The following is a 24530-nucleotide window of genomic DNA, read 5'->3' on the forward strand; positions in this document are numbered from 1 at the left end:
TTCTCGAGGGTGTCCCGTTCCTTCCCTCCTCATCTCTTTTAAACATTTTTTGTATCTCCATTCAAATCTCCGCTTGAAGGTAGCTAATTTGCCTGCTGTTGTTTCCTGAGCCCAAGCCACTTAAAGACCCCCAAAAGGAAACATCCAGGACTTTGCCTTCCAACAGGTTCTGTCTCTAAGGAAAGATATGCATACATCCTACGCTACTTTCCTTTGTAACTCAAACGTCCTTTTACCCACTGGCCCTCACACTCTGGGCCGGAATACAAGGCACGTCTTCCTGTTTTCTGCCTTTTCACGTTGTATTTTGAAAAGCATTTACCAAGGGAAATTACTTCCAAAGCGCTGACCGTGATCAAACATGTCTGAGCTTTGTTGGCTTCTGGTAGCCGGTTTGTCTTGCGAGATTTATTTGCTTAAATAGGGAATGTTCAGAGAATAATTTGACTTCGAATGTAGCCTTGGAGACAGGTGTGACATCGGCAGTGGAAGAAATGCCAAACCACTCTCTTAGTATCTTGTTTATAACCTAGTGAAATACTAACACTTTCTCAGTTTGTGGGAGGTTATTTTAAGGGTCCATTTGAAAGTTAGAGAGAAAAGAAACCTTTTCAGTGGCTAACGAGGCCTCTCAGAGGGTAGGGCATTTATTCTAATTGCTACAGAAGTATCTCCTTGAGACCCCGGTGTCCCTGGCACCCGCTCCCTCTTCCCTAGTCCCTAAGACTTTATCCTAGGAACGCACTCCATACTATCATCATGCCTCTGAGATCCTGTCTGCTGGTACTCCCCCCCCCCCATAAGGTCTCATTGCTGGCAGTGGTTCAGCTTTAGTATTCTCCCCTTTGTCTCACTTCCCAGTGAGCGGACCTGTCACCATGGGCTCCAGAATGCAGCAGGTGTTTTCCCAGCTGCAGGGACTACATTAACTTCTTTACAAGTTGGCAATAAATACCCAATTAGATTTTCATGGCATGCAATGTGAACCTACTGAGAAGGCTGTTATGTTCCTAAGATTCTCTGCATCTCAGAAGGAAGCAGAGTTTTGCTGGTGGAGAAGCATGTTGAACATCATACAGAAGCTGGGGAGTTGAAAATAAAAATGTTTAGCAGGACAGTGGAGTAAGCAGCACAGATTAATAATATTTTAGCTTCAGTGCTGATGATAGGTGAAGCTCAATGGGGTAAGGAGCCTTTTTGGAGTCAAGCACCACAGCTCAGAACAGAGACAATAGGCTGTGAGTTTGTCAAAGTGATACTTGACATTTTCGTTATTCCTTTCCCGCACAAGTGTTACAGCGTGGTTATTTAAAAGACAATTAGAGATGTGAAACCATTATTTCTCTTTGATGACTCTGTTGAATTCCCAGGCTTTGCAGAAATCAGCCCAAGTCTATTCTCTTGACTATAAAACCACTGACGGCTTTTTTAATCCACTCCCACCTCTCAGAGGACTTCCTTGCCTTGACATGCATCGCCCCCTATGGCCTCCTGTCTAACATTCACTGTGAGCATTCTTCTGTCCATGTTTCAAGACAGATACCACTATAACTACATGTCTATCCTGCTCCAAGAACTCGGCATTGTTTAAATCCACCATCCTTTACACTCTCAGCTTGGAATCGTTGCTGCATTAGGACGAGTTATCCTACATTAGCTTATTCAATATTTCTCAACTCTGAGACTTCCCTTCCCATCACTGGGAACACAGGAACTTGAGTGTCACCAACTGCCCAGAGAGAACTGACTTACCTGGCCATGTGTCCAGTTAGTATGTTATCCAGATCCAGCCTTCTTCTTCCTGATTCACCACTGTAGAACAATCAAGGTTTTATTTATTTTATGTGTTTGAAGCACATTGATATATGCATACTACAGGCATGACTCCTACACACATAGGACAGAAAGTCAGGTCCCAATGTCAGAAGGTCATCAGATCCCCTGGAAGTAGAATTACTATGGTTGTTCACATCAGTCTCTATTGACTGCTACTGACAGCCTGGAACAGCACATTGAGAAGAAATCTGAAACACCTATGGACTTTCTAACACAGACTATGTGAGTGATGAAGCCAGGTGCAAGGTGGAAAGAAACCCCACGGAGCCGCATATTGCCTTAGAGTTTGCCGTATAGTTCTAAGGCCTTGGCCCTTACCATTTCTGGATGAACCATGCCTAGGTGCTTATTCCTATTTACAGAAAAGTTTTCGAGTTCTGATACCCTCGAGCCCTGGCTAGCATGTTTAGAACAATTGAGGACCTGCTTATGGTAGTCCTATAGAGAAGAAGCAGCTCTCCTGAGACCCCCCAGAACAATCACTCCCGGAAAGTGGAACCCAGTTTTCTCGCGCCCTACAAAACGAAGTCCAGGTTTACCACAACCCCCCAAAAAATGTTGTGATAACTGAAACGTGTGGATGGTGGCGCCTGTAGGATAGAGCTGCAAGTCTCTGCGTGTTTCCAAAGAGTCAGATGGATGCAAGCTCCCTGGTTCAGCTAAAGACCAAACTTCGATGCTGTCTGCTCTTCAGGTGATGCCCAGAGAGAACTGAGTCACTTTCGGTCCAGAACGTCTATGACGTTGGGAAAGTGCACACGATAGCAGGTCCTCATTTGTTTTCATAATCAGCAGTTTTCTTAGTGCTTTGACCTTTCTCCTTTTAATGAAACAAAGGTCTTGGTGATTTAAACAGCATAAATCTATTCAGACTATCTTAAGAAAACAAAAGGAAGAAATGACAGAGAGAGAAGGAAAAGAGAGAGGCTAAAGCAGGGGCAGGAAAGGGAGAGAGACCGACTCTTGGTAGAAGGCCATATCTGTTTGCCCGAGTGTCTCTGAGGCCTTCACAGCTCCCTCCATCTCCCTCTGTGCTGTTGGTTTCTACTTTCAGAACTTCAGGAAGCAAGCTTGAATCTCTGGATCCTTGCTGTCTTTCAGTCAAGGAGACACTCTAGACTAACTTAGGGTTAGGGTCCTAGATCTAAATTCTTGAAAAACAGATTTAACTAGAACATATGTCCTCTCTAGGACTAGGAACAGCTATGAGAGATAGCTCACAGTGTACAATTATGCATCTACTGAATTTATTTGAAGATGTATTTGAAATGGCTATTCAGGGCAAAAGAAAAAGCATCAAAGTGTCCCTGCAGGTGTTCTTTAGCTTTGGAACCAAGGGGGCAGGATTGGCCCATCTCTTGAATCTAGTCTTGTAAGGAAGGCTGCTTGTTCATCCTAGCCACCCAACAACAAAATAATCACACAGAAACTATGTTATTTAAATCTCTGCTTGGCTCATTAGCTCTAATTTCTTATTTGCTAACTTTTGCATCTTAATTTAACCTATTTCTATTAGTCTACGTATCACCATGAGGCTGTGGCTTACCAGAAAAAGTTCCAACGTCTGACTCTGTCCTTTTTTCTCCTAGCATTTAGTCCAGCCCTCTCTCCCTAGCTCTGCTCCACCCCGCCCTGCTCTCCTATAGGCTCAAAGCAGTTCTTTATTCATTAATGGTAATACAGAACACAGAGGGAAATCCCACACCCACATCAGTCTAGTATGAAGATAAGGTACAAATTCATGAAGATGGTGAGAATATGAAAACCAAGTGGCGCTAAAATATGTGCATGAAAAAGACTAAAACAAATGCTTGAGAAAGTAGAGTTGCTTCCTATGCTGCCTTTCAAAGTGTGTTGCCCTGGATCAGTGACTACAAAGCCAGAAACTTATAAGAAACCCAGATGGAAAGAGGGACCTAGATTATCGCCCCCAATGGAACTGTGAGGATTCATAGCAGACTCCTGTGGTTCCATTAAACAGCAGACAGCCCCCTCTGACTACTGGCTAATCCTACACCTGTCCACTATACATTTCCCACAAAAGAGAGATTTTGAAGGAGTTCTCTCACTCAGGTAGGGTTCAGCCATAACTCAAGTGTGTTTTATATTAGGATTCAGAGAAATTCTAGAGTCTGTTCACTACTTCAGAAAACTCAGATCTTTAATATAGTAAAACAGACTGAAAAGTTGGGGAGATTTGGTATGAAGTAATCCTGCAGAAGTGCTCCAAGCTCATTTTTTCAAGGTCACCTCATGAAGGAAAGTTCAGTCTCACGGCCCTGGACTGCTAACAGCCCTTTGCTTTCTTGTGCTTGACTGGCCTTCTAACACAGCTTGATATCAGACTTTGCTGTTAATGCCTCATGTGTGGTTGTTGTGTGTGTCTGTTTTAAAATTAGCCTTTGGGGGGGCTGGAGAGATGGCTCAGAGGTTAAGAGCATTGCCTGCTCTTCCAAAGGTCCTGAGCTTAATTCCCAGCAACTACATGGTGGCTCACAACCATCTTTAATGATGTCTGATGCCCTCTTCTGGCCTGCAGGCATACACACAGACGGAATATTGTATACATAATAAGTAAAATATTTTTTTTAATTAGCCTTTTCTTGGACTTTTTAGTCAACTGCTGCTTTTTTTTTTAAATTAAACACAATACAGGAATCAATGTCACATTACATCTAAGGACACATTTTGTCATCAAATGCTCTTTGGTAGCCTCTGCAACATTCCGTATGTGTATATGCCTAAACAGGCCACATGACTGCCAAAATCTACCGTCTTCCATTTACTAAGTATGAGCTGAATGATTTACATGTGTTTTAAACATGCTTTCATGTGTTAGTTATCATAAAAATTGCTGAAGATACTTAGGTTCATGTTGGTAGTGAACAAAGTAAGGCTAAGAGAAGTTAAATATTATACTAAGACAGTTAAGATAGTGGTATTAAGTGGTATCATTATGACTTTTTGAAAACTTATTATATTCCATGCACTGATAAATATTTAGATGTGAATATCTTACTTATTTCTTATCAAAGGACTTAAAGTAAGTGAATGTATTCTTAAGCATTTCCTGGAGCTTGTAAGGCTCACCTCAAATATAACAGGTGCTTGTTATTTCTTGACCAACTTCCTTTATTGTTTTTTCCCACGCCAACCCATCTGGACTTTTTAGCTTCTTAGCAGTTGCTAAGATATCAGCAATTACGAATTCTAGCTCATCTGAAGAAGGTTCCTTCTCCTCCTCCAAACCTCGTTCCCAAGTGACTTCTCCCCAGTCAGCCAACACACACTTCTCTGAAGTCCTTTATTGTTCTGAAACTCTAGACGATTTAAGTTTCAATATTAATGTGCTGTCTCTCTTGCATCACAGACCATTGCGTTTATAAGTTTAGCAGGCATGGTTCCCTCTAGTTTTGAAAAGCTTGATGGCCATGACAAAATTATTTGATTTTTGCTGGGACACAGATATGAATTATGGATAACTGTAGGATTATATAAAAAGTTGTCCTCATGAAGCAACTCCTTGCTTAGATCTGCTTAATAAATAATTATAAATATGATAATAAATAATAATAAATTACCATCCTGTAATTCTAGTAATTGCTGTCATTATTGAATGATTGAGTGTAGAGAGTCAGGTTAAGAATTTATATGTGAAGAATTGTATCAACTAGGCAAGATGATCTAACATATAATATAATCAAGCCCATGATGCTACTTTTTCTTTTTTCTTTTTTTGGTTTTTTGAGACAGGGTTTCTCTGTAGTTTGGAGCCTGTCCTGAAACTAGCTCTTGTAGATCAGGCTGACCTCGAACTCCTGCCTCTGCCTCCCAGATGCTACTTTTTTTTTACATCAAGCCGCCATCTCTTCGAATTGGAAAGTGTTGGGGTATGCACAGACCCACAAAATATATTGAGTTCTCTTATAGAACCACCCTTAATGCAAACATTTAAATAGTGATGGCTCAGCAGTTGAGATGCTTTTGTAGAAGACTCAAATATGCTTCCCAGAATCCAATTAGGGTTCATCCCTCATAACTACTTGTAACTCCAGCTATGTGTTTTCTTCTTTCTCTTTCCTAAGTGGTGTACAAGGGCCCACACACACACACACACACACATTTTAAAGCTTTTTAAATTAAATATAAGTTATTAATCAAATCTCAGAAGTGATGATTTGATTGTGGCCACAGTATGCGGAAAAAGGCAGCATATTAAAACTTCTGCTCCTTCCCACGCCTGTGTGAGTGTAATTGATGGCTGAGGACAAGTCTGACGGCAGGCTCTAGGTCAAGCAGACATGGCATGCTCATTCTTTAATGGTGCTTTCCTGTGCTCATCCACGACGTCTCTGTGTGAGGTCCAGCTATAAGCCCTATGATATCCACGTTCACTGCACCGGACTCAACACCCACCTGTCTTGGGGCACTCCAGCTAGCTTCTTTCTTGCCCCCTTGTCTCTAATACTCCCGGCCGCCACTTTCACTCATCACGCCTAGAAACATATCCATTCCTGGTGCTCGCTAGTTATTTAATGTTTTCTCAGTTTAATCCCTAGCAGTTCTGCCATTTCAAACTGCAGGGAACACAAAGCAGCATTGCCAGGAAGTAAAGGGGGCTGCGTCTCATAATGGGGAGACGAGTACACACTCACTATATCAGAAAGATCTCTTCTTATCATATTCTTTTATCATATTTTTCTTGTTTTATTTTATTTGTACCGGTGTTTTGCCTGCATGTATATCTAGGTAGCACATGCATGCCTATGTCTTCAGAGACCAAAGGACAGGATCAGATGCCCTGGAACTGGAGTTACCGATGTTTGTGAACCACTGTGTCAGTGCTGGGAACCAAACCCAAGTCCTCTGTGAGAGCAGTCATTGCTCTTAACCACCTGTTCGTCGGGGCTGAGCGTCATCTCCAGGTCCCACAAACATGGTTTATACGCCCGATTAGTGAGCCATGACTGTGATCAGTGCTCTGGAGGCTGTGGCAGGAGGATAATATGTTCTAGGGTAATCTGCTCTACACACTCAGTGAAAAGTCATTAATTTTAAATGTCAGGAATACCATGTGATAAACTGAGACATGTCTTTCGCATAAAAATTTTAAACATGTGTCCCACCAATTCATTAGAAAACGATGAAAATTTCACTTCTGGTCATTAAATAAGAAATATTATTTTGATTCCCACTTTTCACATCCTTTCCCACCCTTTGTCTTACATATAACACATGTATTGCGTTTCTGACCTTAGTCTTCCTGAGGTACTATGGCAAAAGTCTTACTTGTTCTATGTCTGTTGTATATGTTCCATAGTAGGCTAACATTTGCAGATTCACAAAAAGCAAGGTCAGCAAACAGAAAGCTTATGGTTGGCTTGTCAAACAGTCCTTAGCTGGTTTAACAGGCTATATCTCACTCTTCAGCTATTCCAATCTTCCATTTCCCCCAGCCTTCAGAGTAAAGTTTTTACCTCCGTGTCTTTGAGGGTGAATCCTTTCTCATACATATTGCATATTCAACACATAAAGTCCTTAGAGATACTATAACATACAGCATTGTGTGGTAATTATATTGAAAATATTCTACCTTTCACCTTGAAAGAAATTTCCTTTTAGTTAAAAAAAAATATACAAAATTCTTCTAATGCTTAAGAAAAAATACTTTATTTAACTCAATAACTCTCATAATATTTTAGAATCTCTTTAGTAATGCCTGTAAACCATGTATAATGCTTTACCCATTGTTCTATACTGCTGTATGATTTCAAACTCTCTGGAAAACAAGTGATGAATGCAACTTTTTATCCTGTATGTCAAGGTAGCCTAAGTCTCATTTTCTGATGTGTATTAAACAGGCCATCATTACAGGGAATAGAAGTTCTTTTAAACTTAATACAGTAGGAGACACACCCACCTCAAATAAATTTTCATTGATTTTGAAATGAGAAGCTTAAATTATTTAAAATAAAAAAATTAAAGACAAAGTATTATATGGAATAACATAACCTTTCAGGAAAATGGCAGATTTGCATAGGTCCTGTAACTGACCTTATACGTGTAAGTCTTCATTCATTACCAGAAGTCATTTTCAGTGCTACTTATTTTTCTTGTATCATTCAGAATATTTTAGTAAAGTAGTAAAGAAAGAAGTAGCCTTGGAGGCAGGTCTCAAGTGTGAGCCTAATTTTCCTGATGCTGGAAGTCTTACTTGTGCTGACCCAGTGTGTGCCTCTTTTGCTGGATAAACCAGGACACTCTGGGATGCCAGTGGGGTAGCTCACATGGTAAGGGTGCTTGCCAAGCAAGCTTGATGATCTAAATGTAATCCTCAGAACCTATATTAAGGCAAAATGAAAAAAAAAACAATTCTATAGATTTGTTTTTCCAAATCTACATGCTTTGGTAAGTCCACATCTACACACACACACACGCACGCACAGGGAGGGGGGGAAAGAGAGGAGAGAGAGAGAGAGAGAGAGAGAGAGAGAGAGAGAGAGAGAGAGAGAGAGAGAATGATATATTAACAACAACAATAACCTAAAAAAACATAGGAAGGTTGACGTGGGGTCAATATGGTGGATAGATGAAGGTGGAGTTACAAGATAATGAATTGTTGCAAGAGAAAACACACACACACACACACACACATGTCAGCAAGAGCTAGAATTGAGAGTGAAAATGGAGGGACCAATATCAGAGGAGTTGACAAAGTTAAGTCACTAGTCTGAAGGCAAGACGCACAAAATAGAACTAAGGAATCATTTGGGAATTTTTGCCGGGGTGGAAGAAAGACTAGCAATCAATTTTTTAAAAAATATTTATTTATTTATTATGGATACAATATTCTGTTTGCATATATGCCTACAGGCTAGAAGAGGGCACCAGACCCCATTACAGATGGTTGTGAGCCACCATGTGGTTGCTGGGAATCGAACTCAGGTCCTTTGGAAGAGCACGCAATGCTCTTAACCGCTGAGCCATCTCTCCAGCCCCCTAGCAATCAAATTCTTATAAAGCAAGTCTTCAATGTTTACTTTTCCAGTCAGGGGCACAATTACGTTTTGGAACCTCTAAGTTCAAGGAAAGTTTACACGTAAGATTTTACAAGTGTTTCTTATGAAATCTACTCTAGACTGCTATAGGATTAGACCATTCATGTATCAAAGCAAATGAAGGCATTGGCAGTTGAAGGGTATCTATTCAACCAGACAGTTATCCATCTGACTTCCCTTTAGCAAAGCATTTCCAAAGTTGATTTAAGTATTTTTCACTGGGATCTGTTAAAGACATTCCATCTCATAATGAAGTATCTTTTTGAATTGTTCTTCTGGATGAAATATTGCATGTCTGGCGTACTTTGATGATTCTGGGTATATGAGGCTTATTGTACTTATGCAGATGTATCTTCCAAAAGCTCAGATTTATTTGAGAAATATCCGCTGCCTATGTTTTATCTTTTAATAATTTGATATATGTTCTTTAAAACAGTTATAGGAAAGATTAAATTGATATTCTGTTCATTAAAATATCAATACATGAGCATTTATTTTTCAAATATCACAGGTGATTTTCTTCCAACAGAATACCCCTTTCAGACACTCAGATATGATTTCTTGCCCCCAAAATACTTTTCTTGACATACATAGAAGATATAGGACCTACAAGCATTCCTTTTTGATGGGACAAGAAGATTAAAATTAATAATATAGACATATTTAAAATCAGAGGTTGATTTTCCCTGGGGAGAGGAATGGCAGGCACCCTGCTTGTAGATCAGGCTCAGGAACCAGTCAGTATGGGCATATACAGTCACTTTTATCAATGAATCACAAGAAATGATGAAAAAGTTAGAGTATCCTGAATCTAGAATTAGATTTTTCTCCAATGTAGTCATAGGAAAATGAGTGAGAGTAGATGAGTTCAATTCTCCCCCAAAGGACAATTTGGAAGCAGGTCTTTTTCAAGTCGTAGTTATTCACATCTTCATAGATGAAGCATGTGCCATTTAGTGCATGTTCTTTTGAGTTAAAATAAAAGTGAGACTACTCAAGAGGTAGAGAAAAGTACATATGAATAAACAGAAAAGCTGAGTCAAAGCACTAATTATAACTTGACACTTACATTCTGCTACTGTGAGGCCAAACTGGGACACTGATCTAATTGTTTTCAGCTCCCGGTTTTCATAGAGAAAGAAAACCACTTCCACCATTTCTTTTCTTGGGTTGGTGATCCCCAAATGATTCCAACTTTAACTCCTAGTCTCTGAGCCTATTTTATATCCCTGGACCCCTTAGAATACACTTGTGTTCAAATACCACATTGTAATATCAAATACAAGTCCATCTCTCCCCACATCATATGACAATTCCACTAGACTGTCTGGCCTCTCCATTCTCCCACATCTTGTTTGAAACATTTTCCAGCCAATAGTCAGAAGATCCATCATATCCTATTGTTTTTCCACTCAGACATCTTCCTTTGACCTTTAATATATAACATTATTGATATCATTTAGTAAATAGTTGAATATTTAGTCATAGTTGAATATTCTTTTTTCCAACCCTATCTTCATACCTGATTTTTTGTTCTCTCTCTCTCTCTCTCTCTCTCTCTCTCTCTCTCATACATGAGAGAGTGTATATATATATATATATATATATATATATATATATATATATATATATATATATATATTCTGCTTTCTAATCTGGTTTTACTCTGCTAAATCATTGGCCCAAACAGCTTCATTCATCAACCATTAAAAACAACACACATATAGAGAAAGCCATCCCACATCATCTCTTCTTTTCTGTCTAATTAAAAGGGAAGGTTTTAACCTTAACATAGTAAAATTATATATATAATAGTTATCAAGCAATAATTATAGCTATAATATTTAGTCTATTTCTTTGTGAGTCTAAAGTTTTATATCTAATTTATCTTTTATCATAACTAAGTAAAACTATAATTACGATTATCTAGGCTTCAACAACATCAAAGACCCCAGAAGGATACAATATTACCTAAGTAAACAGGAAGTGTAATCAAGCAACTTCCAAAACTCTAGAATTGACAGAGACATCAAATTACCTGGGTAGTCACCCAAAGTTCTTCTGCAACATTGGAGAATCCATCCTGAACATACAGACCCATAGTATCTGACAGACGTTCCCATGAAGCAGGAAATTTGAAGATCTGTATTGCTTTATACTGACAAAGTTTGTCAGTTTATTTCTTCTGTGTCCTGCAGAATGTCTGGCAGTTTGTTTTTTTTTCCCTGAGGCAGGAATACTGAATGGCCACCTCACCTTCTTAAGGCAAGTTCAGCAGTCACTTTTCTATGGGTCCTGCATGTCCAGTTCATGCAGCATTACCAAAGCAGTCCAGGCAAGAGCAGTTTCTTACCCAAGCAAACTTCATAAAGAACCTCTTCAATGCCCATCATTCTCTTGAAGTAGATTGGTACTGACAGGAGCAGATGTGTCTCATTGTCAAGAAAGGTTCTAGTTTCTTACAATATTTTAAATGCCATATTCTGTAGGTCTTTAAAAGGGTTGAAGAATACCTATCCATTTGAAATATATCTCTGTACATCTAGAAGACCTAACTAACCTGACTACAAGTTTGACTATCATAAATTACTATCTATAATCTATATTTCCTAATTATACATTACACTTTTAAATTAGCTGTATAAACATAATACCTTAAACAAGAGCAAAAAAACATATGCCCAGTGTAATAAACTGACCTTAAATTTCTCTCAATAGACCAAAGTCCATATCAATGCAAAATATTCATCTCTATAGCATATCCCCCTTTAAATGAAAGCAAACATTTATAAACAATTATTTTGGTAATTTGGGTATAGTTTTCTTCAACCCGCTTCCTGCTGTTTGTTGGGAGAAGTATTTTTAAGATTCATGGAAACCTTTTGGGGTGTCTTGTTCCATCAAACCACATTATCCTGGAAAGAATCCACAGGTTCCCATCATCTGTGGAAACAAATCTTAATCTCTTTTCTAGAGCAGCATATCCTTAGACCCAAAGTTTTTGAAGAGATGATACCTTTATGTTGGTTTAGTTTAGCAGCCCCCAGAATTAAATATCTCTCTGCAGTCAAAAAATTCAAGAAAACACAGTAATATATGTAATCCAGACTCTCTGTGTATATTTCATCTTTATGTAGTTTATTTTTCTTTGCTCCTTTAATCTATGACTGTGTATTGTTCAGTATTACTCTTATTGTCTCTTTAAAGACATTGTTTTTTAACTATTTATTTCTTTTTATAACTGTCTATACTCTTTTTCTTCTCTCTTCAAAGCCTGTATACATTTTAAACACACTGTGACTTGTTCAGAAGTTTATTTTTGTCTAAATCTTTCTTTATTGTGTGTGTATCTGTAATCATTTTCTGACCAGGAATTCCTTTTTTTTTTATTCTAAGAAGGCATGACTAGGATCAACTTTATGGCTCTGCCTGTTTGCTCTGAGCAGTCCAACATGGTGGAGGCCTGTTTACGGCCTCTGTGATCCATACACATCAGCTTCAGCAGCTCTATGGCAACTTTAAACAGTTTGTAACATGCTGCCCACAGAACCCATTTCAGTGTAGGACTTTCCCAAAAGGCCACAGCCATTCCATGATACCAGCATGAAACAGGAAGCTGACTTTTAAAGAAGCCATGCAGGGTTTTTTTTTTTTTTTTTTTTTTGGTGCTAATGCTGAGTCAAGAAGCCTTTACTTAAAAGGAGCCATGCTGATGCTTGCAGCTAGCAAACATAGTCTATCTGAAAAATAAAATGCTACCACCAAAAAGCCATGCTTAACTCTGTTCTTTTGTGTCTAAAATTCCTTCCCAAGCTCTCTCAGGTTTTATGTGAATGTCATTGGCCCACATTGATGCCATTTTGTAGAGAGGCTGCTTCCTGACCACCCAGACAAGAAAAATCACACAGAAACTGTATTAATTACAACACTGCTGGCCAATAACTCTCATGTATTCCTAGGTAGTTAGCTCTTACATCTTGAAATTAACACATTTCTATTAATCTATGTACTGCCATGAATCCTTGCCTTACTAGAAAGGTTCTGGATTCTTCTCCTTCGGTAGCTACATGGCATAACTTTGATCCCACTTACTCTCTCTCTCTCTCTTTCTCCATTCTGATTTCCTGCCTGGGTTTACTCTACTAAGCCATCAGCTCAAATGGCTTTATTTATTAACCAGTAGAAGCAACACATATACAGAAGGACATTCCAAATCACCTTGCCTAAACCTAATCAGCCCTATAGTCAATCAGGTGCAGAGTACATGATATGTACTAAATACACTGAGGTGTTCTCTGTAACCCCCATGGTCTTCTAAGGTAGGCATTATTAATTCCACTCGACAGAGGAACAAACTTGCTATCAAAGATGTAAGGCAATTTAAGGAGCTTATACTATGGACATCAGTGAGTGACAGGGTTGGAGCATCTAGTCAGAAATAAGCACAAAGCTTGCCCATGACTCCTTACTCAAGCCTGTGCAGTTGCTGGGGAATAGTTGCTTATCTCTGGCTATCATGAGAAGGTGTCGTTGAGAGCTGCTTAAGTGTTTCTGTGTTTATGGTTCTTGATATTATAGTACTGATGATAATATGTATATATATTACATAATAAAAATAGTAGGATATATATATATATATATATATATATATATATATATATATACACACACACACACACACACACACACATATGTAGGATAGTATTGAAATTTAAGAAACTTACCCTACCTCTCATTTTTTTAACTTGACTACATGATACATGTTTGCCACAATATTTGCTAAAAATATCCCAACTCTACCTTTTCCTCTATATGGCTCACTTGAAGGACAGGAGTAAACACATCCAGTCATTCTAATGGAATAGGAGAAAGGCAACCGGTGAGATTCAACTATATAGGAAACTTGGTTTTTAATGGATGTCCATCCAGGCATATTCACACATAGGGTCATTAAAAAGCAGATCCTCCTACTTATGCACAGGACATTTACCTGCAAAGATCCATTAGTGCTAATGGGTCATTTCCCTTCCATCTCACCAAGGATCAAAAGGATATGCTACATCTTTGATGAGGTGGTAATGGTACACAAGGCTGAGTCCATTTAAGCATTTCCTTTGTTCTCTTCATAGGGAAACCCAATCAGGGGACTTTAAGACCACTCTTTAGTATATGAAGTTTATAAAGAAGCACTAAGTCAAGGGAGGATGGGCTGTGGGGAGCTAAGTGCAGCTTCAGTAATGAAAGTGAAAATGAGCCCTAGCCCATCCACCTCGGGAAGTTTGAGGTTCTTATCAGATCCCTCATTGTTTGATGTAACATTTTCTGTTCTTTAGGGACATGGAGGGGGCGGGGGAGGGAGGAGTCTTGACTTCTCTTCCACAAGCTATGAAAAGGCAAATAAGCTTACTAATTAGGAAACAGGGCTTGTGATAGGAAGTAGAAAGGAGAAGAAAGTATGCTCTCTTTAAAATCTCTGCCACGCTTTACCATTTTCCCCCCTCTTGCCTTTTTATTTTCCTAAGTGATCTCCACCTATTGGGTGTCTAATTATATTTACTGGTTGTCCACAATGCTCAGGTAATACAATAGATTTTAAAACAAACACCGAATAACCTCCAGGAAGTTGGAATCTGAAAGAAGTGTGGCTATCAAATGTCCAGCATGGCTTGTATAAATTTTCATCTTAAGTTCTATATCTAAACCACTTAATGGTAGTAATAAGAATTTTATATAGTCCTGCCCTGTTATCTAATACTATGTCTTTAGTCCTAAGAAAGAATTGAAGCACCCCCAAAGAATTTAGTTCAGGAAATGAGTGTAGGGAGCACATATTTGATTGACATTAGACCCATTGGAGTATAAATCTCAGCCCATACTCTTGACTGTTCAAGAAAGCAACTTTTCTAAGTTTTTTCCAATCTACCTTGATTCCTATTTTGAGCTGTAATTCTTTGAGTTAATGAAACTGAAAATTTGAGGAATTATGGTTCCGTTATCTCCCTGAAGTCATGTCTAAATTACTGAGTTGGCTATCACTGTACCTATCTTTTAGAAAGTAGAGAGATAAAGCAGAAGCTTGTGAGTCACTTTCAAATATTTTATGGTTCCCATGCAGGCACCTACTGAACCTTATCCAGGCATCATGGTCTTTTGATTGGACCTACCCAGGTCAGACTTGGTCTGCTATTTCTAGGTCATTGGAAATTGTGCCATTGCTCCTACAAGGCAGAGAATGGAAAGTTTCATGAAGCAGTATATACTCTCAGAAAGCTAATTCTATCATGAAAGTATCCATCCACAAGGATCTTACTGTTGTCTCTGGGCTCTCCTGAGGAAACATGGCAATCTCCATTACTCTTGTAAATCTACCTGCAGTGTTGATACCCAAGCAGGATCAGCTCTTAAATAAGAGAGCTGTGCTTTCCTTTTGACAGTCACCAATAGCTGTGCTTATGGGGTTATGTTTCTATAACTCCTATTGCCCAGTTGTCGTATAAGAAAGTTTTACTTGCCTTATGTAAGTGTACATATATATATATATATATGTATATATATGTATGTATATATATATTCCTCACATTCCTAGAAGAATCTAGGTTTTGAAAACTCAAATGCAGAAAGCTAATTTTATATCTTTGATTTATGACTCATGTCCTTTCTGAGACAACTAAAACACAATGATTTTAAATTTAAATGAGTGGAAAGACAAAGGAGATAATGGAAATATGGAGGAAAATAAATAATGTTACAAAAATAGTATCCTATGATGAACACCAATCTATCCTTAAACAAAAATGTCGGTGATTTATCAAATGTTATTTAAAAGATGGGGGAGAAATACAACCAGTACTTTCTGCACAAATTATAAGACATTGGTGCACACTGTTGCAATGGGGAAAGTTTTATTTGGTAGAGCAAGGGGCAAAATTTCTCAATTTTTTTAATTTATTAAATTTTTATAAAAGAATACCAATCCAAATTCCTCTCCCTCCCTTTCTCTCATTACCTCCAAACACCCTTCCACCCCACCCCCATCTAATCCTCAGAGAGAGTATGGCTCATTGATTTGTGGAAGGTCCAAGGCCTTCCCTACTATATCTACGCTGAGCAAGGTATACATCCAAAGAGAATAGGATTCCAAAAAGCCAGTACATGCAGTAAGAATAAATCCTGATGCCATTGCCAGTGGCCCCTCAGTCTGCCCCAGCCATGCAACTGTCAACCATATTCAGAGGGACTAGTTTGTCCTATGTTTGTTCCTTCCCAGTCTGACTGGAGTTGGTGAGCTCCCATAAGCTCAGGTAAACTGTTTCAGTGGGCAAACCCTTCATTGTCTTGACCTCTTTGTTCATATTCTCATTCCTTCTACTCTTTAACTGAACCTTGGGAAAAGATTTTTCAATTCTTGGGGCTGCATGATATTAATAAAGCTACATAATTTTGTTTTCAATATTTTCACCAACACAGTCCAGTAGTGTCAGATTTGGGGCTTTAGGGCTTAGTTTTCCTCTGTTTACAATCTAATAGGTTAGTTTATTACTGTTTCATGAACCGTGGTAGAGGACATGAATGATCTGGCTTGAAGGCCAAGGACTTCACTGCTCACAGTTCAACAAATGCTGTGTACATTAGTTCTTGCTCTCAATCTCACATAGACAACAGAGCAGATCAGATTAGTATTAGGAATTCAGACTTTTTCTTTTATACTGGTAAAACTATTCTGAGTGACACGAAGTTAGAATGGTTAAAGTGAGAGAGATTTTATGGGGAGATAAGTGAGAGAAGTAATTGACATGGATGTCAGTAGAGTTTATAGTCTGAAGTCACAATTACAGAATTCTGAGGTCGCCTCCTTTTGCTATGTATTGAATTCATTAATTACATCTACTAGATGCCATCCAGTCACTGTGAATAGTCTACAGACAGAAGAAAACAGGGATTCCAATAGTGTTTATAAAATCTACAAAACCTAAGCTGAGGTTGTAGACAGCAAAACTAAGCAATTTGTTTCATTTGAAACTGCAGGAAAACAAATTAATAACTTCTTTGAGAATCTCAAAGCAGCACAGAGCTAAAAGTGGTGTTGTTTGTAACTTAGCAGAGAATGTGTGAAGGATTACATAAACTTCTCTACTCCCATATCCACCCTTCCTTTATCCCAACCATTCCGTTTCCCCAAGCTCCCCACATCCTCCCCTTCTCACGTTTCTCACCCCATTTCCCCTTATCCCCATCCCACCTCACCCTCAAGTTCCCAGTTTTTGCCCGGCAATCTTGTCTAGTTCCCATATCCAGATGGATGACTATATGTTTTTCTTTGGGTTCACCTTCTTATTTAGCTTCTCTAGGATCACAAATTATAGGCTCAATGCCCTTTATTTATGGCTAGAAACCAATTATGGGAGCCTAGCCTGTTTGGATGCTCACCTTCCTGGATATGGATAGAAGTGGGAGGACTTCCTGCAAGGCAGGGAATCTGGACTGCTCTTCAGTCTCCAGAGGGAGGGGGAATGGAGTGGGGGAGGGAGAGAGGAGAGGGGAGAGGGGGAGGGGAGTGGGGGGCGAGGGAAATGGGAAATGGGGAGGAGGTGGAAATTTTTTTCACCAACTAAAAAAATAAAAAAAAAAGAATTACATAAGTCAGACTATAAAAGGCTTGAGTCAGTGAAGAAGATACTCAAGAAAAGAGGATCAGACAGAAAACTCCAACTGGTCAAAATACAGAGCACTAATGATTGTGGGATGCCGAGCCCCAAATGATATAGTTCTAGCACAATTCTTCTACCTAATGCTCGAACAACACTGAGAAAGAGGGGGCAGGAGAGCCAGAGAACCAGGGAAGGTGCTTTGAGATTGTGTCTCCTAAAAAACAACTGGGAAGCTAATCCCATGATACCTCAATGATATGGCTGCCTAAGTAAGACCTGAATAACTATAGCACAATAGAAATGCCTAAATGGAAGGCAGAAATCTCCCGGGACTCACCAAAGGAAAGACAAGTATGCTGAGCAGGAGAAATAGACTGGCCCAGGGATGAGTCGCCTGACTTAGCTAGTACTTACTGTTCAGGTCTGAGATCATGTCCATAGCATGTAAGACTGCAGGAATGAGCAGATTGTGGTTATGTTTTCAGGAGTGTGTGTGTGTGTGTGCGTGTGTGTGTGTGCGTGCGTGCGTGTGTGTGTGTGTGTGTGTGTGTGCGCGCGCGCGTGTGTGTGTGTGTGTGCGTGTGTGTGTGTGTAACAGTAGCAACTGAAGAAAAAAAAGAGGCCATGATGTCAAGAGGGAACAGGGGGATACATAAGAGAGTATTTGGAGAGAGGAATTTGAAGGGAGAAATTATGAAATTACATTTTAATTTCAAAAAATAAGAAAACAAACAGCAAGCAAACAAAGAGATAGTGTAGAATGTGACTCTAATCAGTTCAGCCCTACAGCTTCTTGTTCACTGAAAGACCAGAGCCCTGTGGATAAGGTTTATTTGATAGTAATGCCCCAGTTTTTTGTTGTTTTTTTGTTTGTTTGGTTGGTTGGTTTTTGTTTTTTGTCTGTTACACACTCTCATTCTGTCAGGGTTTCCCTACACGTCAAATCTTTTGTTCCTAGAGCAATGCAAGAAAAGGTTTTACTCTTCTCTTTTGGAAAATGGGCTTACTAATAATTTGAGAAACTGCCCTATAGAGTTACTAAATAATTAGACTGAATTTCTGTAAGTGATTACTTCTTCCCTTGGCTATGCTCTTTTTATCTGATGACACCTTAGTGAATCCATAGACTGTTTTTGATAGCAGCATCTAGAAAAATTTCAGGTGCTAACATATTGTTCAAAAGTTGCATTAATTTGTACTTTTAAGAAAATAGCAGGTCATAGAGTTGCTTCATTGATTTAATCTAAAATAAATGTCATCTCTTTTATTTTCTCATCATGCTGAGTATTCAAAATTGATGCTACGATCCTTTTGTGACAGTTAAATTGTTCTTTCCATAGGTGACTTGTATATTGGAGGAGTGGCTAAGGAAACATACAAATCCTTGCCAAAACTGGTCCACGCCAAAGAAGGCTTTCAAGGTTGCCTGGCATCTGTGGACTTAAATGGTCGGCTTCCAGATCTCATCTCTGATGCTCTCTTCTGCAACGGGCAAATTGAGAGAGGATGTGAAGGTATTACATCTCTGTCATTACACTATGCAATTCTAATAACAATTCATACTAATAAGCAAAATCTGCTAACTGGTAGCATTTTTACTTGGAACTTAGAAATCTTTATTCATGTTTTAAAATATTTTATCTCATGAATATTAAATTTTCTGGATTATTTGCAAGTATGCACTAAGGCCCAACTATAACTACTATGAACTAAGGACCTATAACTATGGACCTTGTAATTTATCTTCTTAGCGGACTATAGTTCAGTTAAGTAGCATATTAATTAGTTCTATAATGTTTGTATAATAGCATCAGTTAGCCTCTTAAAATAGAAAACAATTTATTCCAGTAATTATAATATAGCCCATTTTTCAAGCTTTACATTTAATTGGATAAAAAAATGATAGTTGGGCTCAGATTCCCATCCTGATTTGTGTGTATCTGATAACAAGCAATATGTTTTCTATTTTGTCAAAAATGGGTTTCTTATATTAACCAGGGCTAATGTGCAATGCCTGGACTGCCTCAATATTTCACATTCTTTCCTGCCTTCTCTCAGATCAAGAGCTACAGCACTAGGTTTTTATCACTACTTCACTTTTTGATAATTCCTCACTTCAACACCTCAAAGTTTTTGAGCCAGTTCTTTTTCTAAAATGTAATTCAGCCACATTATCAAGAACTGTATGACTCTGGGCATGTTACCGTCACTGTTTCTCCTTTAAGTTCAACATAGATTGCTCCAACTTGAAATTTTAGATTTATAAGGATTTTTTTTTATAAGAAGAAAGGAAGATGAAAATGTGATACCAATGCTTGGGAGATTATGAATCACTTCTTCTCAGTCAGAACAATGTCATTATATTTAGCCATTACCTAAATCTATGGAATTTTTAATTTGAAATCCCATTTTTTCCATTTCTGAAACATCCATTTCTTTGAAAATTTAACTTACATTTAAGTTGTTTAAATAATAAAAGAGAGGAAGAATATTAATGGAAGGCTTTTGTGAATTCATTTTTAATTTAATCACCATATTTATTTATTTGTTTAAAATTTTGACGTGCCAATTGTTATGTGGTTTCTCATACTGCTTATTTAGTAAAGGAAACACAATTATTAGGCAAATACCTTTTCTCTAGTAGGAGAATACAAAATGTGAGTTATCATTTGATCTTTAGAAATGGTCTAATAAATGAAACTAGGTCATTTATTTATATTATAAGGGAAATGTTCCATGGTTTTAGACACTGCTTTTCAGAAGTTAGCTTTGCTACAGGTTGTATGGCAGGTGCTTTCTGAAAGAGACATTGGCAGCTCAGTAACTACCAGATGAGAAGAAGACACAAACACAAAGGACTCCCACACATTTTGTGAGTGAAGGGTAGAAGGAAGGTTAATGTGAGCAAAAGTTTGCAGAAGTATCTCTTACTCTTCTTTCCCAACCTAATCTAGTAGGCAATTTGTTAAGGATACTTAATTATAGGTTTTTCTTCCTGTAGTAGCAGGCCGCTAGTTTCTCCTGGCTGCCTAGAACTGAAATAATCACACAGAAACTATATTAATTAAATCACTGCTTGGCCCATTAGCTCTAGCTTCTTATTGGCTAACTGTTACTTTTATATTAACCCATCTCCATTAATCTGGGTATCACCATGTGCCTGTGGCTTACTGGCTAACGTTCCATCTAGCTCCAGTGGGGCTACATGGCTTCTCTCTGACTCTGCCCTTCTTTCTTGCAGCATTCAGTTTAGTTTTCCCTGCCTACTCAAGTTCTGCCCTATCAACAGGCCAAGGCAGTTTCTTTATTCATTAACCAATAAAAGCAACACATAGACAGAAGGACCTCCCACTTCATCTTCCCTGACCTTCAATGGGCTTCTGGATATTGAAGTCACTGAGGCAGCTTATGAAATAGTTCTGTCCTTGGCTATAGGAAGTTTTAAATTTCTCAGCTCTGACAGTTCTCACCTCTTCCCCTGTCTTTCTTTACTCTGGGGCTACCACCACATTTCAATCTTTCTGACATCTTGTCCCATGATGATTTCATTCCTAAGTTTAATTTCACCATTTCTGACCTGCCTTATCCTAATGATAAGCTCAGATAAACTTGTCACAAGTATAATTGATGAAATTCACATGGCTTTAGGGTTAGCAATTAAATTATACATACCCTTTGAATTATCTCTTCAAAGACAGTTGTCTCATGGAATTAACTCCTTCTCAGATTAGAATCATTTAACTTCTGTGTCAATAGAAATGTTGTGCCTTTGCCGTCTCTAAATAAGAGCTTGCAAAGGTTTTCCATTATTCTTACCTAACAAAGCTGGGCAAACTTCGAGTTCCCGCCAGCAAAGAGTTCTTGATCTTCCTGAAGTAGTTGCTTGTTACATTTACTATCTAGCTCATTTCAGCAAACAACAGGTGATTCATATATAAACACTTCTCAGCTAGAGAAGAAAGCCATCTTCAGTCCCTGTATTTAAATTGGTATTTCTCAAGTGTCAGGCTACATTGAACTGACTTTAGAATTATTGGAACTCAAATTGGCAGATATCCAAGACTAGTGGTTCAGAAGGTTTGGCATGGGTCCTTAGAACTGACAGTTCTAACAAATTCCCAAGTAATGCCTATGCTGCATGTCTTAAATGCATAAATTTTTTTACGTTATTCTTGAATTTCTTAGGTGTTATTTATCTGCATATAACAGGAAATTGAGACTAATCAAACATCTAAAGAATCCTCATTAAACTCTAGATAACTTCCCAACAAAATTCAGTGACATTGTAATGCCGCCCCTGCTGGCCTGGATTCCTCTGTGAGTTGCAGCAGTGCTTTGTTGTCTGATCATAATGGCTGTCACTGATTAAGCAATGGTGGTTGTAAGTTTATGTGAACCATCTCATTTAATGCTCAAAACACTATGAACACTGATGAGTACACCTAGCTAAATAAAACAACAAACTGAGATAAATAAAACAGCTTTTTGTAAGGTTAGGAAAGTGGATGACAGAAGTATCAAACTATATAGTTTCTTTGACTTGGAAGGGCAGGTTCCAAACTAACTTTTCCTCTATTGTCCTTTAGGTCTACATAAATTGTGGACTGACTTCCATTTTTTTTCCCTTTTCAGACGTATCACTTAGTAGAAATATCATTTGGCTTTTTTCCAATTCCAGGTAGTGATAAAGTAAAATAATAAGAAATATTATATAACTAGGGGGAAAACAAACCAAGAATTTGATTCATGCAAATATCTATCCATGCTTAAGCATTGTTCTAGGAGGTGAGCACTTCCAAAAACTTCTCTGCTCAAGCACAAGGAAACATTCACATGTAATGACCAAGATTATATATATATATATATGTAGAAATAATGGGAAATTAGAAAAATAAAAAAGCAGTTCTCTACAGCTTAGCCAGATCCATTGTTAGTACACTTAGAATTTAGCGGGCTGAGTGGTTCTGTAACTAATGATTTGCGTTGGAGTGGGAGCATTGGTGTACCTCAGTTCTTGATCTTACTTCTGCTTTTGGGCCAGTAAAAAATAAGTAACTATTCGATAAAACAACCTCTAAACACCACAGGATTTCTCTATACCTGATTCTCCTCTATGGAAGAAAATGTCAATGAAGATTGTTTCAGAAGTTGTTTATTTGTCTAAATTGACACTGTTTTTAATCTCTGACACAGTGAGCTACTGATCAGTAGACCCAAATATTTGGAACACAATGCTGAAGAAATTAGTAATTCATGCTTAAGTTGAAAAAAATACATCTGCTAAGTTCTCCTGGTAGATTATTATTATTTCCAACATTATTTATAATAATATTAGTGTTTTAATCATTATTTGATATTAGTAATAATTATTGCGTAATTGCAATTTATTTTATACATCCTGCATTTGTAAAAATGCATGTAAGTTAGGCTTACTTTAATAATTTCTGTGAATAATTCCTTTACTGGGAAAGTTATCACATAAATATATTTACATGATAAACTTTGTTTTATGAGACCATGGCTTATAATTACAGAAAAAATATATTAATTCATTGAAGCAATGACCTCAATGGCCATCACTAGCATCAAATGGCATTGGAGACTATTTTCACATTTTGTAGAAAACATGTAATTATTATTGACAGAAATGATCCCTAAGTTATTGTCTATAGCTTTTAAATGAATTGTGTTTATTGTGTTCCCTTCTACTGTTTTGTAAATTCTTTTTCCTGGGGTTTTCTGTAAAAACTATTCACATGGCAGTTTATTAGAACTAAGAACAGTTATGAACGTATAAGCAACACCAAGAACACTTTGGAATTTATAAATCATATACACCCAGATTTTTAAGAGTGAGAATGAGTATAACATCCTGAGATCATGTAGAGGCATGTCCTCTAAGGAGAATTATATTGCAAGTTGTTTCTACGTCTTTATGACTTCCTTAAACTACTTCAAATGGCACATTTGGTGCCCTGTAGTGAAAGGCTTGCTTTTCTTCCCGCCCAGCTCCCTCATGGTTAGCTTTACACCAAAATAACAACACACAAATTGTATTCATTTGAACACTGCTTGGCCCATTACTTTCAGCCTCTTATTGGCTAATTCTCACATCTTGATTAACCCATTTCTATTAATGTGTGTAGCACCACGAGGTGGTAGCTTACAGGGGAGATTCTAGCCTACGTCCATCTTGGGTTGGAGCTTCATCGTGTCTGCCTCACTGCCTTCTACCCAGCATCCTGTTATGTTTACTCTGCCTACCTAATTTTCTGTCCTATCTACGGGCCAAGGCAATTTCTTTATTAACCAATGAAAGTAACACATAGACAGGTGACCCTCCTCCATCAGTGCTCTGTCATCACAGCAAAGCAGAGCTAAGGGCAGATAATACAGAGTCTCAAGTCATATTTGTAAGTGAAAGGCTTCACAAACTGAGAGTGAGAAGCACACGGAGAGGCATTTTCTCTGTAGGGACCACAGTCTCTGATGTGTACCATAGTCTTTACATGAAACAGCGCTCTGCATGTTTCCATAAGTGAGGTGCTGAAGGAACCCATCCTATCTATACAGCAGAAGAGGAAGTACAAGAGCTCTTTATGTTTCCCTCATTGTGTTATTGGCTAGACAAACCATTAGATGTATATACACACAGATAGTGTAAATATATAAAAATTATACTGCTTTCTCATTATTTGGCTTCTCTTAAGATTTATGGCTGTTGATATTAATTTGTTTGCTATACATAGCATTTTTTTCTCTTTATAGCAGCATGCTTTTTTGAATCTGAACATTCTGTTTGCCCCATTTCCATATTGCTTACTAACATTTAATATATTTTGCTTTTTTTTTTAATTTTGCTGACAAAGTTGCATTGATGAAAGCTGACTTGCAAGGTAGATAGCCCTGTGTGTATAAAACAAGACTGAAACCCACCCTACACAGTAGAGACCCTAAAATAACAGTTTTTTGTTTGTTTGTTTTTAGT

The 24530-nt window shown here is 38.1% G+C and overlaps 1 protein-coding gene across 44 annotated transcripts in view; it reads left to right on the forward strand.

Moving 5' to 3' along the window:
* Window positions 1-24530, forward strand: part of Nrxn1 (neurexin 1) — a 1109587-nt gene that overhangs the window by 525681 nt on the left and 559376 nt on the right. For 26 of the 44 annotated variants that reach the window (XM_075984302.1, XM_075984309.1, XM_075984312.1 and 23 more), the window contains one exon: window positions 18883-19056. In XM_075984302.1, coding sequence (XP_075840417.1) covers window positions 18883-19056 — 174 coding nt within the window. Of the gene's footprint in view, window positions 1-18882; window positions 19057-24411; window positions 24439-24530 lie in introns of all 44 variants that reach the window. The other 18 variants (XM_075984298.1, XM_075984300.1, XM_075984304.1 and 15 more) reach the window with 1 other exon arrangement.

Source organism: Microtus pennsylvanicus, chromosome 8 (genome assembly GCF_037038515.1).
Source record: "Microtus pennsylvanicus isolate mMicPen1 chromosome 8, mMicPen1.hap1, whole genome shotgun sequence".
Classification (NCBI taxonomy): Eukaryota; Metazoa; Chordata; class Mammalia; order Rodentia; family Cricetidae; genus Microtus; species Microtus pennsylvanicus.